This window comes from Capsella rubella, unplaced genomic scaffold, assembly GCF_000375325.1.
Source record: "Capsella rubella cultivar Monte Gargano unplaced genomic scaffold, Caprub1_0 scaffold_7, whole genome shotgun sequence".
NCBI classification, from domain to species: Eukaryota; Viridiplantae; Streptophyta; class Magnoliopsida; order Brassicales; family Brassicaceae; genus Capsella; species Capsella rubella.
This window is the reverse complement of record NW_006238917.1, coordinates 946,409-961,125: the sequence shown is the minus strand read 5'-3', so window position 1 is coordinate 961,125 and position 14,717 is coordinate 946,409. Positions and strand designations below refer to the sequence as shown.

Here is a 14,717-nt window from a genome sequence, read left to right as displayed (position 1 = left end):
CACATGGCCTAAGATTTGCTTAGCAAGTGGCATAAACTTCAAATTGCACAAAATTAACTAATATATCAAATCAGAATTACGAACAAGAGGCAAGAGCTAATGATGATTCTCTTTAAGTCTTAATATGCACTTTTGTGTATTTAAAGATTTAAACGTTTTAAATATTATACTCTCTCGTTTTAAAAAGATTGATATTTAGTTTTCCACACATAAGATACAATTAAGTATTTGTTTATGAATTAAGTTATAATTGTTTTTTTGTAGAAATAAAATTTTTTAACCACTAGATAACTGCTATGTGTTAAAAAATATAAAGTAAAGATATACTTTTAGTTTTTTAATCTATAATATCAATTTTTGAGAAATAATAAAAAAAACCATAAAACATCATACTATGTGGAACTGAGGGACGGGAGGGAATATAGTTTATTTCAATATGCATGCAATAGTTTTAATCAATGTGAAAAATGAAATATAAGCGATATAATTAATACACTAATTGTTTTTCGCAAATACATACAAGTGGGTATGGTTTTTCTTACAAACTTTGATCTCCTATATCATAATTTACTTCGGTTGTGTAATTTCTTATACTAGTAATGTTGATCAAATGTAATGATTAGAACTAGCATAAATTCTTATCAGAAATTTATTTCCCAAAGTATTGAACGAGGATAGGAAAGTCGAAAGCTACATGTTACCTAATAACACAATATGGACGAGAGTACTCGTGTGATTATGGGAACCACCAAAACATATGGTCCATGCATCCCCCTTTTCAGCCAGCCTTTATCTCTTCTCTTTTCCCAAATCTCCTTAGTATTCTATATTATTTCGTATTAAAGTGATCGATCATACTCATATGTAATCCATGTAAATCATTTTCGATACTAACTTTGTTCTCAACCGCACCATCTGTGATAGTAAAGATATTGTAAATTAACACCGTTGTTTTAGTGTTGTCGAGTGTCTAGTATATATTTATATATATGTGTATCAAAAGGTTTAGGCTGTCAAACTCCACTTTAGTTTTCATGTCATCAGTCGAATTCCACGATATTGGTGTTAATTGGTTTTGAGTTCTCCTCTGGTCCTCTCCTATTGCTTAAGTTGACATTACAAGAAAAAGGTGTACAATATATTACTATGTAGCATCATTTTGTATTGGAAATTACTTTGGCTTTGTTTTTTTCTTGCTCTTTCGATCGTGTGAAAATGACAGAATAAATACGGACAAACAGAGAAAGTTATGGGATTCCAATATGCAAATATGCTATATGCATGCTGAGCTGATAAAAAAATTGATGGGCAAGGACAACAATACTACATAATGTATAAAATTATAAATCAAGTTTTGAATGTCATTTGCATGCAAACAATTCACTGAGGCTAATAACACCAATAACATATTAGCATCTTTTTTTGCTCGTTTCAGAATAAAATGAAACCCATGTCAAAAACCAAAATACTTAATGCTAAGTACATAAACATATTTTTGGATTGCACCCAAAAAATAAAAATTTATGTGATTTTTTTAAAAAATTTCCATTTTTATATTTATTCATTTATAGTAAAAAAAAACCAAAAAAAAGGAAAGAGGAATCTTCTGGCGGTGAGAGAGGCTTTGCTTCTTGGCGGCAACAAGTGTGTGTGGAGAGCGAGAGGTATAAAAAGAGGCAATTTTCTCTCCTTTTTCTCAAAATCGAGAAAATTAAAAAAGTGAAATCCCCAAATCGATCTTCTTCTTCGTGTGATTTCGCTCTCGTGCACAGCGATTGTTCTACGATCCACATAGATTATTTTCAGGTAAGGTTTGTTTGATCCAATTCATAAGATTTGCTTTTCAGATTTCTCGTATCCTTTTTTATCCGTGGATAAATTAGGGTTTAGAATTTGGGACTTTGAGGGTGAAGAATCTTGAATTGCGATGAGATGATTAGTGGGTTTTGTTCTTTATTATCTGCAAAGTGTTGAAGATATCGGTGGATTGTGATGGAAGAGTGTTTTTAGGTTTTGCGCACTAAGTGCTCGATGAATTGTCTAAGTCAGGTGTTCCTTTTCCTAGAACCACTTTTCTTTTTTGTTTTGTTTCGAAACAAGAAACTTTTATGTCTTGTCCCTGTTGTTTGTTCTCTAACTATTTGGATTTTTCTCTGTCTCTTTAATCTTTTCCTCTGCGTGTGTTTGTTTTTTCGTCCTTTGAAATTCATCAAGAGATGCGTTTTTTGTGGCGGTAGAGAGTCTTCTTTTTGATCAACTGTTATCTGATTCTTCTTTACACAGTTACTTGTATAGTTAAGCAGTGAATTCAAATCTCTTCTTTTCATGTCCAGATTACGCCCTGATCAGATGTTGTCTATCTTGACTGTGGAATATTATAATGAAACTGTGATGTTAGGGAGATTGTGGGTATAAGTTATTGTGTCACTGATCGGATTTTACTTTTGATTTAATTTTATAGAGTACCTAAACGATCACAACGAGGTCAAGATCAACAGCATTCTGATTTCAGGAGAGCTCAATCATTTGTGAGGATGGACCCGCAACATACCGGTGCTTTGTTGAAGTAATTATCATTATGCAGTGTCTTTGTTCACTCATAATCTGTATATTTAATTACGTGTTGTTAACTGATTCGTCTTTTTTTTATTGTCAAAAAGGCATTTGGAGAAGCAGAGTGAGTTACTCAAAGAAGCTCATAAGACCATGTCAGAAGAACTCCAAATACTCGAGGTATTATGAATTATGAAACTCTTTTTTAATGTGCCTGTTGTCATGTAATTAAAGATCTGGATCATTAAACCGGTGAATTTATATTTGTCTGCAGGTTGAACATGAGATGATGATGCGTAAACTCTATGAGCTAATGGCCACTCATCGTTTAAATAACAAGGTATGTTCTGGTACTTTTCGGTAAAGAGAGATTAAAGGATTGTGTAAGTATCAGCGTGCTTACTAGGCAAATCTGGTTTTGCAGAAAATGGAGGAAACTCAAACTCAAAATGTGTTGGAGGGAAGAGAAACAGTTGAAGCTTCTCTATCAACTTTAACTATTGCTGATGAAGAACATTGAAGAGAAAACTCTCTATATTTCTCCTTGTCAGGATAGACCGGGCCGGTTTGGGATGGGCTTGTAAGAGCTAAAAGATTGGACCTTAGGTTTGGAAGAGAGGTTGTTTTCAGACACTGAATTCTGAATATCGGATCTATCTTTACAAAGAATCTGTGACCTATATACATGTATAAATATGCAATTTTGTATCGATAAGCGATAAAATAATGTCATAAAGTAAACATCAATTGCCTGCAAAAAGTATGTAGATCCTCCAATCCTCTTAGTGCTCAAAACAGTCTTCACTAAAAATTTCCATCTTTTCTCATCTCTGTCTCCATCTTCATCCTTGAAGTTATAAGCTCGTTAGTGACTGAGCGTAAAAAACTCTTTTTCATTGCTTACCATGCTTGAGACGTAGAAACTACTTCAAATTTCCTTAGAATCATTCTGTGACAGAGAAGACCAAAACGAGGAGCATATAGCTGAAACACATCAATCACATTCTCTGAGTTCAATCACATTGTTTTGTAGTTGATGAGGGGATTGTACATCGGAATCAACTCTATAGAGAGAACCTTGCGGTTCCGACTTTGTAAGAATAAAATAAGGGTATATGATATTATACAGAAGACGAATAAAAGAGTGCGAATCCAACACTGAGTTTCTATCACTTCTTGTCAACTGAGCCTGAGTACTTTGAACAGCAAAACATTTAATACTGTAAATCACTTTCCTTCAAAAAACTTGAATACAAATGTGGCGAGATTGAAAACATGAACACTTGTCTCCTTTATTCCAAGTCAAAAACTCTGACGAATGAATCTGTTTTCTCCGTACTATTTCTCACACTCATAATGATAGCAATGCATCAGCAGAACAGCCCTGAAGCATTGCTCTTGTTTTTTTTCGTTATTGTCAACAAAAGAAGAAGAGAAGTATTAAGCACATGAAAGAAATGAAATCAATCCCTTAAGCTGCTGATTCCTTGGAGATCTTCTCTGCCTTTGCCACCACCTCGTCGATGCCACCAACCATGTAAAATGATTGTTCAGGAAGATCATCATACTTACCGTCGAGTAGACCCTGCGACAATTTACAGTTCATATAAGCACACATATAATGAATAATCACGGAGCAAGGAAGGAAGTCATCATCTGAACTTAGAAAATCAATATATATACCTGGAAACTGTTGATGTTTTCCTTGAGATCGACGTATTTTCCAGGGGCACCAGTGAAGATTTCAGCAACGTGGAAAGGCTGACTCAAGAATCTCTGGATCTTACGGGCACGGGCAACAGTCAACTTGTCATCTTCACTTAGCTCATCCATTCCCAAAATGGCAATAATATCTTGTAAATTCTTGTAGTTCTGTAGCACCTTCTGCACACCACGAGCTGTGTTGTAGTGCTCCTCACCCAATATGTGAGGCGAGAGCATACGGGATGTCGAATCCAAAGGATCCACAGCAGGATAGATACCTAGCTCAGAAATCTTCAGATGGGAAAGAGATGAGCATAAAAGTATCAGCTTTATGAGCACTACAAAGAAATCTTCAAAAATAAATATCTAGAAGAGACAACTTCACACCTGTCTTGACAACACGGTTGTGGCGTCCAAGTGAGCAAAAGTTGTGGCAGGAGCAGGATCTGTCAAATCATCAGCAGGGACATAGATGGCTTGGACTGAGGTGATAGACCCTTTCTTGGTGGTTGTAATTCGCTCTTGAAGAGCACCGAGATCAGAAGCCAGAGTTGGCTGGTAACCCACAGCAGATGGGATACGTCCAAGCAAAGCAGACACTTCAGAGTTGGCCTGCACAAGAGAGTATACCGAATTAAATACATAACATATGCATACATATATGGCACATAAGTGTTGAGTAATAGACACAGCAACGAACAAGGCTAACCTGAGTGAAACGGAAAATGTTGTCAATGAAAAGCAAGACATCTTGGCCTTCAGCATCACGGAAATACTCGGCAACAGTCAAACCAGTCAGTCCAACACGGGCACGAGCACCCGGGGGCTCATTCATTTGTCCGTACACAAGAGCACATTTGCTCTCAGACTGTTAAGACAGGAAAACAGAGAATGGAGCAACAAAATCAATGCCAACTGTACGCAAAAATAATGATGAAGCTTAAACACATTTAGATGAAAACCTGCTTCTCGCCTAGCTTGATGACACCACTCTCAATCATTTCTCTGTACAAGTCATTGCCCTCACGAGTTCGTTCTCCCACCCCAGCAAACACAGAGAAACCACCTGTTCACAAGAAGACACACCAATTAATAAATAGAAACGACTAATAGGATAACAACTACTTATGCAATACAGACCATGAGCTTTGGCAACATTATTGATCAGCTCCATGATAAGCACAGTTTTTCCAACACCAGCACCGCCAAAGAGACCAATCTTTCCTCCTCTTTGGTAAGGAGCAAGGAGATCAACAACCTGGAAAGAAAGAAAGGAGGTCAACACCTCAAAAATTGAACGACAACACATGTGACCTGTGAATACAACGAGGAGTTAGGGTCCAGTATCTACCTTAATACCAGTGGCCAGGATCTCTTGCCCAGTGGCTAGATCAACCAAAGCTGGAGCATCTCTGTGAATAGGTAGGTAATGGTCGGTCTCTGAGCAAGAGCAAGAAGATATTGTCACGACAGGTTTGCAGAAAGAGAGACATTGATTAAGTGTGTGGCTAAGACTTCTTACTAATTTCGCCTCTCTCGTCAATGGGCTCTCCAAGAACATTCATAATACGTCCTAGAGTAGCTCTTCCAACAGGGACCTTAAGTGAAAACAAGCCAAAAGTCATATTTTTGTTACTGCAACGTACACATTTTACAGATGGGGAGGTATCAAAGAAATGATTAGGCATCCAAATTAACAAAAACCAGCAGGACATTGTGTTCCTCGGAAATGAATACTCTTTTGAAGATAACAGTATTAAGGTCAACGTTGAGGATAAGGAAATACGAACAAAGAGTGGGCAAAATCCAATCAACGAATCCACAGATCTACACCTAACAATGGCTGATAATACGGATCAACGAACGAGATGGAGGGATCTACGCACAGAAGGCACTTACAGTAATTGGAGCGCCAGTGTTGAGAACCTTCCTTCCACGGACGAGACCCTCAGTACCATCCATAGCAATGGTCCTGACGACATTTTGACCCAAATGATGAGAAACCTCAAGGACAAGCCTGGTGGGGTGATCCTGGACCTCGAGAGATGTCATGATTGGAGGCAATCCTTCCTGATCCTCGAATCTCACATCGACAATGGCACCAATGACCTGGCAAACACGCCCGATCGCACCTTTACCACCGTAATCATAGGTCTTCTTGCCCTCATCCTTAGCAGGAGCAGACGATGGCGCATCCTTAGCTGAGCTTGCCGGAGAAGCGGTCGCGTACTCGGCGACGCGGCCGAGAAGGTAGCTACATGGAGCGGCGTGACGAGCTGGTGAAGGAGAAGGAAGCCTAGGGTTTCGATTTCCTAATTTGGCAGCAGATCTACCGGAAGATGAACGGAGCAGCGATGATAAAACTCTCCGAGACGCCATGAGTGGAGTTGTGTGTGTGGAAGAGGAAATGCTAGCTAGGGTAAAAATAGAGAGCACCTGAAATCTCGAAAGCTCAAACATTTGGTGGGCTTAAATATTGGGCTTATTTATTTGGGCTTGCTAAAAATATATATATGCAAAAATAAGAAAAGGTTAAAGAAGATGATTTGACCTTTGGGATCCATAGTGAGCCTTTTTCTTTTTTAGTAAATTTATTTTGGGAGGTCAAAGTTTGATTATGTCAAACACGAAACATTTTTTTTTGGGTGAAAGTATTTTTTCTAAACATTGATTACTCGAGTATTTGACCCGATAACTTAACCGAAGTAAAGTATATGCGGGATCGATCACAAGGAGCAATGGTACACTAAAGACTTGCGAGACTCGTTCGTAGCTAAAGCGGAAAGGGTTTTTGTTTGGTTTTCAGTTTTGTAAATAAAAATGCAAATAAAAGAGAGATTTAAACTTATGAATTAAAGACATTGGGCTGCAGGGTATTTTCAGAGAATCAATGAATAACAAATAAAAGCAATAAGGAATTCAGACATGAAGAACCGTTCTTGAACATGAACAGAAGTTTAGACTAACTCTCTCTCAAGACATTAATCACTAAATCCAACTATTCAATTACTAAACTCTCATTTGTAATTTCCTAGCCAAATTTGCACTATCAAACAGGTTCATTTGGTTCACAAAGCGTTCTAACATCAACTCTCGCAGGTTAGAAATACAATGCTCAATTTACATTCATTCAGGCATTTTATCGAACATCTCTGAAACACATAAAAGCCTAAGTTCTAAAACAGGGTGATCAATCCTATTCTAGCATTGAGAACATGTAAATTGAAGAACCTAATGATTAAGAATTCCCTAAGACATCTAATCTATCAAATCATTGAATTCTCCTACTTGAAACCCTAAAACCCAATTTAGAGACTACTCAGACATAACAATCGAAACAAAGCAAATAGATTTTAAAGGAAACATGATTCAATAGATTAGAATAAGAAAAAGGTTTAGAAATCTTCTCCAAATTGTCTAAGAGGATCAATCTCTATCCCAGATGTTGCTTACAAGACTAAACTCAGAAAAACTGCTGTGAAAAACGTACCATGAAAAACAGGTCTTTTTGGGTTTTAATACCCATTACAGAAGAAAATAGAAGTTAACTCCGGTTAAGGAAACCGAAATTGGAATGGACCGATCGGTCTAACAGATGGACCGATCGGTCTTTAGGCGCCGGATCTTGTCCGGGTGATAGGATCGATCGATCGTAAGTGAGGACCGATCGATCGTTTTGTTCCTGGAATGTCCGTCCGGTCGGATCGATCGGTCTGGGTGATGGACCGATCGGTCCATGTTCTGCATCAGCTAAAATTCCACTTCCTTGCCCGAAACTGGTCCAAAACGCGTCAATTCTGCTCCAACCGCTTATCCCCTGCTCAAGACTCAAAACACGACTCGAAAGACACGAAAGACGGACTAAAATACGATAAACGACTCAAAATGGACATAAAAGAAAGGGTGAAAGACTCTAAAAACACTGTATATCAAACATCACAATTTTCTAGTCTCTGCGCGAATTCTTTTCCCTAATGTGCTTCATTCTATTGTCTCTCCCAAGACCAAAACGCTATAGCTAATTAGCAACCATCATGATGTAGTAGATGTATATACTTAGAACTCTTTTTTAATGATCTTGTTGTCATGTAATTAAATATCAGAGATCATTAAACAGGTTGAACATGAGATGATGATGCGTAAACTCTATGAGCTAATGACCACTCATCATGTAAATAACAAGGTATGTTCTGTTCCTTGAAAATTGTTTTCGGTAACGAGAGATTAAAGGATTGTGTGTTTGAGTGCCTTTAGGTCAGCGTGCTCACAAGCCAAACCTGGTTTGAAAGTGAGGTTGTTTTCAGACGCTGAATTTTGAATATCGGATCTATCTTTACAAAGAATCTGTAACCTATATACATGTGTAAAATATGCAATTTTGTATCGATAAGCGATAAAATAATGTCATAGAGTAACATCAATTGCCTGCAAAAAGTATGGGGATCCTCCAATCCTCTTAGTGCTCAAAACATTCTTCACTAGAAGTTTCCATCTTTTCTCATCTTTCCTGCTCTGTGTCTTCATCCTCTCCTTGAAGTTACTGCAAAGAGGGACTTTACATTGTTCCGAGTCTACGCAAATACGTGAATGAAGCTCAAGAAGCTGCCACATTCTCTTGCAACGGCTGCAACCACCAGGGATTGATCTTAGTTTGCATCCCGCCAAATGTTTCAATAGCTGCTCTAGACCGTTGCACGCCTGAAATCCGCAAGAGACGTGCCGGGTTTCGATCTTTGTTGGACCTATTTCTCTGCATCCATCTCTGCATATATGAACAAAAGCCTCCATTGCATCATACAACTGTGTGTAAGTCTGTATCTCTTTCTGTTTCCTGTTTCTTTGCTTCAAGCACTGCAAATTTGAAAAGAAACTCATCAGAAAACTGTTGAAAGTACAATTTTTTTTATCTTTTGGGGTAAAGAAAGTTTCAAGATTTGGTGTAATTACATTAAGCTCGTAAGTGACAGAGCGTAAGAGCTCTTTTTGGAGTCTAGGGTGGCTCTCTTTCATTGCTTGCCATCCTTGAGAAGTGGAAACTTCTTCAAAGTTCTTAAGAATCAATCTGTGACAGAGAAGACCGAGTCGAGGAGCATCACAGAGAAGAGCTAGCTGAAACACATCAACCACATTCTCTTTGTTGAGCAAACTGTTTTCAAATTCTGTCTCGCACACTCGTTTCAGATGCGGAACCACGTAGACATGTGACAACACAAGAAGATGCGTTGCGAAATCTTCCATATCTTGTTTCTCATAGCTGCAAAAACAGAGCAAAAGAGATTATAAGTAATGTTATAAACCTAAGATCTCCACATTTTCTTGGATTGAAAGTCGAAAGGTAAATTACCAAGATGAGTATAAGAATCTAATGAAGACTCGAACTGCGTCGTGAGGAACACCGAGGATTGAGATAGATTTACGATGAGGTTTTCTCTTATCTTTTTTCATCATTCCTCTGATTACATCTGAAGCCATTCCCTGATTACATGAAAATTAAACAGATAAGCTTTAAGATTCAATAATAATAATTAAAACAAAAATGTTACTTATATTTTTCAAGTACAAGATTGAATAAATGCTTTTCGAGAACTTACGATGACATTAGAATGTGCGTAAACCAAACCATCACCATCGGTATGAATCAAGACATCAGCTCCAAGAGCTTCGTCGAACATGCGATCCCATGAATCTCTTGTAGCTTTAGAAGCAAAGCTTTGGCTTCTCCTTCGCGTAGACAGATCCGTTGATTTAACCGGATGAGGAGTCGGCGGCGGCGGCGGTGTTGGTGGTGCAACTTTTTCCGGTGAGATGTTCTCCATGGATGTAAGAAAACGAGGTCGTGTTGTGTTTTCAAGAAAGGGGAAAATAAGAAAAAGAAGAGAGGAAGCGAGCGGGAGACTATTTATAATATTGATGGTAATTGGATATAATGAAGGATTTTGTGTTTTTAATTAATTGGTTTGTTGGATATATTGTGAATGTGAACTGTGTAACAGATAGGATTGTTTTCAAATAGATAAGTACTTTGTTATTATTGCTTTGTTGCTGATTCATATACACGTCGGACAGAGTTTCCTAATCACTAACTTTTTAATTCTATCCATTTTTGGTTTTCCCATTTTCTTTTTTTTGCATATTCTTTTTGGTTTTTTCCTTCTCTGTTTACATTTATATCCAGGTATTTTTACACAACTTAAAAAGGAAAAGAATAATCAAATATTGGCTTCTATCCAGATGACCAGATCTATTTGATTATCTACTGGTTTAGTGGTTGGCGACGACGTATTTGGAGAAAAGTATACATTTTTAAAATAAATAGTTTCACATATTTTTTTAATATGTGGTTGTCAATAGATTGGTGATTGAGTTCATAGTTCATACAAACTTATATAAAATGGAATAGATAAAGAAAACTAATATAAGAGATGTTGAACAAAGATCAATGATAATTTTAGTAATGGATAGAGTAGTTTTTTTTTTTTAAATGGCTAATTCTTTTTTAATAGTCCGAATACGAAATTAATTCACATGACTTTATGATATAAAGTCAACAAAAGAACACAATGCAAACCGTGTTTGAACCGCCGTATTTTCAATTTTGGGTTGGTGGACGCTCCAAGTGGTTCACAAAACAAAACATGGCAAAAAAAATATATATATATGTTTCATATATAATACGTTGAAGATATACGAAAAAGATAAATATTGAATTTCTAATACGAAAAAGGTTGCTCCATTGAACTAGAATATATCGTTACACGTTGAAGTGAACCGCTCAAACTTTCAAATATAAATAATAACACGTTAGATGTCAGCGCAATTAAAATAAGTAATAACCATTGATTATTTTAGGATTCGATTAATATACTAATAGTAGTATTATATTATACAGTACTACTAAAAGTGTCGGATCCTAGTCATGTATTATGTGTTTATAAAGACACATGTATCCTACTACACAAGGAGTCAGCTTAATAAATGTCGAACTTATTACTCGTCTGTGTTTTATATAACAAATTTAAACAATTTTAAAGACCGACGTCATTAGGTAATTATACTATATGTTATGATGTGATGGGTAATAATAACCTTCTTTTTGTTTCATTTGTTGGGATTATTATGTTGTGTAAGAACGTCACAACATAGTCTTATTGCGACAGCTAAAACAATTTTAACATATAAATTCGAAAAAGTACGATTAAAATAAACGAAAAGCGGTAATTAAATAAGGTAATTATTAATCGCTGACTCAGCCACTTTTCTTCGATATATATATATATACTTGGTCACGAGTGTGTGTGACTGTGTGAGTTGCTGGCACGCTGGTCTTTTCGTATACTTCATGGGGCACTTTCTCTCTAGTGCTAATATGACAAATCAAGGAAAACTATATACTAATATATATCAAAAATCACATTTTTCATCTAACATATTTTAACGAAAAGAGATGAAATATTTAATATACTTTGACCATTACAGACAAAAATTGTTGTTTACATTACTACTACGGTCCACGAACTCCGATTATAACTGATTGACAAAAGGAGAGAAGAAAAAAAACAAAATATATATAGCATGGACCTCACAATTTCGTCGAACGGGCTACCTAGTTTATATCGCCTATCGCTCAAAGATGGGTCACTCATGTATTAATGGGCCTGTCCAAACGCTGCGTTAAAGATAGGTCTCACCTTACATATAATTAGTTTTAGGCCCATTATTATTAGTCATAACCTTTATATGCTTAACACTTGAACATTATTAAACTTTGAATTAAATCTTCAACTTTAGCATATTTTCTGTATATGACCAATTTTTATAAAAAAATTATCTAAAATTTCTTTTCTATCTTGTAACAACTAACAGACTTAAAAAAAAAATACATTATGCATATGACTGGGTTTTTTTTTTTTGGGCATACGACTGGAATTTAAAAAATGATTATACAAGATAATGTGTATTTATATTCAGAAAAATAATTATTTACAGAAGAAGGACCAATATAGTTTGTGTGCAGCAACTGAGAAGATGTATAATAAATAATAATATTATGGCGAAGCCTCTTGTTGTTGTTTGTAACGAAATGGGAATTGCTTTCTTGTCTTCTTCATCTTACCTATATTCTAATCAATTACACAACATAATAACATGCATGTAATTAATTAATTTTATTAGCAAGGTTTCTTCTTAGCTGTTATAGTTCGATTGAAAATGTTATACAGTATAAAATATATGCATATACTGTTTCTTTTATTAAACAAAATATTTTTATTTTTATTTTTTATAAATATTTTTATGTGTAGCAATTAAATGAACAGTTTCATTATAGAAGTGACTCTAAAGCGTGAATTGAACTAAGAGTTCACACGAGTTTCGAGACTTCTTTTACTAAATTCGGATAAGCTCTGATGTATATGTATATACAGACACTCTTCTTCATCTGTTTTTTTTGTTACTACTATTTACTACTCATATTCTTATATATATAGTGAATCAATCAAACATGAAAATAGTGTCGATAACATTAATGGTTACTAGTATAATTGCAAACAGTGCACACAGCTAACACAACGGATACAAATCGGAAGAGTTAGGTGGCTGATTTTTTTGTTGTACTCTATTCCTTCTCCAACGGATCATTTTATTAGATTTCCATTTTTCATTTGAACAAAAGAAAATATATTTGGTTTTGAACGTTTTGTTATAGTCATTTCTATACTTTAACTTTTAACGCCAATTATTTATATCAAAAGAAATCTTTTCATATATATTAGATGCATCTAAATTGAAGTATATATCCAACTAACCACTACAGTATTTATAAATTTTTTTTTATAATTTTCATGATCTATTTACTTCTTCTAATTATATTAGCCAAAAAATAAAAAACTTTGAAAGATATATAAATAAAAAGACATAAATTTTATATACTCTCGCTAAAACCATGATGCATCCCACCTAACCTAACACTTGTTAGTTGTTGTTACACACCAAAGAAAAATCGAAAAAATAAACTTATCCAAGCTGTACACAAGTTTTATATAAATCAGACACACGTAAAATAGAAATATTTGGTCAAAGTTTGACCATCTTGGAATCGGTAAAAAAAAAACTTCACTTCACTCAGTCAAAGGTTCCACTTAGATGGGCACCAAGCCCCAAACAAATCTAACACATGCCACAGACTATATGGTCACAGTAAATTATTTATTCTAAATTTTTTTTTTTTTGTTACTATTATGGAAACTTATCTTAGCTAGCTAGTAGTGTGATGTTGTAGTGTATGATACCATAATTCCATTTTTAAAATATCATATAGAATAATATAATGTCTTTTTTGGATTGTAACGAGTTAGGCAGAGGTGGAGCGTCTTCTTCTTCTTCTTCTTCGTTTCTGAGGCAATCCAGCCTTTTCGCACGTGACCGACGCTCCTCCCCCTGTAGTTATTGTCACGTGCGCCATCATTCCACCATCGAATTGTTTTTTTATATTTTCTTCCTCATCATACAAAATTCTTAGTGTTATGTCTTTCTTGTCCCGTTAGAGAAGTTTCGTGACCTTCTTGCCCAAGTAGAGGGACCGAGTTCCTTTGGTTTTGTTGCTATGACTGTGAATAGACTTACAAATTCACCTCGAAAGGAATCATAAGTAGATTAGCAAAATAATGTCCCTAACGTGTTAGGTATCCTACATTTGTTACTTCATTAACAATGTGATCAGATTACACTAAACATTTGGTTACTAACTCTATTTTACTTTTTAATGAGTCCATTATGTTCAAATTATAGGACCGTTTCTCTTCTCTCATTTGATATGTTACTAATACAAACATTTTTATTTTTCGCAAAATAAATTTCTATTAAATTTGTTAAATAGACCACAAAAGTCTTTGATTCCTTATCATCAACAAAGGGAAACAATCATGGGAAAATAAAGCACATGAGAATAAAAATAACTTTGTTTCACCGAAAAATTATCTACTTACTATAAATTAACATATAAATTGTTTTCTTTTTGTGCACCTATAAATTGTTTGAAGTGATAAAAAATATATAATGTATACAGCAAATACATCCGCATCGTTACTAATTCCGGTCAATCTTGGAAACTGCATCACATCTTTTAAAATTCAATAGTTATTAATATGCATTTTCAAGTTATTGCACTTTTAATAAACTGTAGTAGGTAATGGAGTTTTTTATATAGATAAATTAATTTATATCCGACTGTTTTTGTGAGAAATCGGCCCTTCTTCTTAATTTCATAGATAATGTAATCGTTGTAGTATACACATAGAAATGCACAATAATACAAGTCAGAACTTTAATAAAAGAAAATAATATAGAAAATACGTAAATGAAAGAACATTACTTGTATCAAGGGGGAGATCGAACAAATGCTGATACTTCACTAACATACACATAAAAGTTGCAGATTTTGGATCTTGCGTCTTCTTGGTTTT

General features: G+C 35.2%; 3 protein-coding genes across 5 annotated transcripts; 1 reads left to right on the top strand and 2 right to left on the bottom strand.

Moving 5' to 3' along the window:
* Window positions 1-1,635: 1,635 nt before the first annotated feature.
* LOC17880340 lies at window positions 1,636-3,330 on the top strand. Of its 3 annotated transcripts, none has more exons than XM_006284785.2 (5): window positions 1,636-1,806; window positions 2,462-2,566; window positions 2,661-2,733; window positions 2,828-2,893; window positions 2,978-3,330. In XM_006284785.2, exons 2-5 carry the CDS (start codon window positions 2,535-2,537, stop codon window positions 3,071-3,073), a joined length of 267 nt encoding a protein of 88 aa, XP_006284847.1. In that variant the 5' UTR covers window positions 1,636-1,806; window positions 2,462-2,534; the 3' UTR covers window positions 3,074-3,330. The 3 variants fall into 3 exon arrangements, with proteins under 3 accessions (XP_006284847.1, XP_023635017.1, XP_023635018.1); XM_023779249.1 differs by having other exon boundaries at window positions 1,636-1,811; XM_023779250.1 differs by lacking the exon at window positions 1,636-1,806 and adding an exon at window positions 1,934-2,294.
* A 436-nt stretch (window positions 3,331-3,766) lies between these two features.
* Window positions 3,767-6,657, bottom strand: LOC17879550 (ATP synthase subunit beta-1, mitochondrial). Its single transcript, XM_006282891.2, has 9 exons — window positions 6,157-6,657; window positions 5,780-5,855; window positions 5,609-5,697; window positions 5,398-5,515; window positions 5,220-5,323; window positions 4,967-5,125; window positions 4,645-4,869; window positions 4,237-4,548; window positions 3,767-4,138 (listed from the first exon to the last, which is right to left on the bottom strand). Exons 1-9 carry the CDS (start codon window positions 6,634-6,636, stop codon window positions 4,025-4,027), a joined length of 1,677 nt encoding a protein of 558 aa, XP_006282953.1. The 5' UTR covers window positions 6,637-6,657; the 3' UTR covers window positions 3,767-4,024.
* Window positions 6,658-8,538: 1,881 nt separating this feature from the next.
* LOC17879918 (BTB/POZ and TAZ domain-containing protein 5) lies at window positions 8,539-9,765 on the bottom strand. Its single transcript, XM_023778846.1, has 3 exons — window positions 9,602-9,765; window positions 9,205-9,511; window positions 8,539-9,108 (listed from the first exon to the last, which is right to left on the bottom strand). Exons 1-3 carry the CDS (start codon window positions 9,727-9,729, stop codon window positions 8,662-8,664), a joined length of 882 nt encoding a protein of 293 aa, XP_023634614.1. The 5' UTR covers window positions 9,730-9,765; the 3' UTR covers window positions 8,539-8,661.
* Between the last annotated feature and the right edge of the window lie 4,952 nt (window positions 9,766-14,717).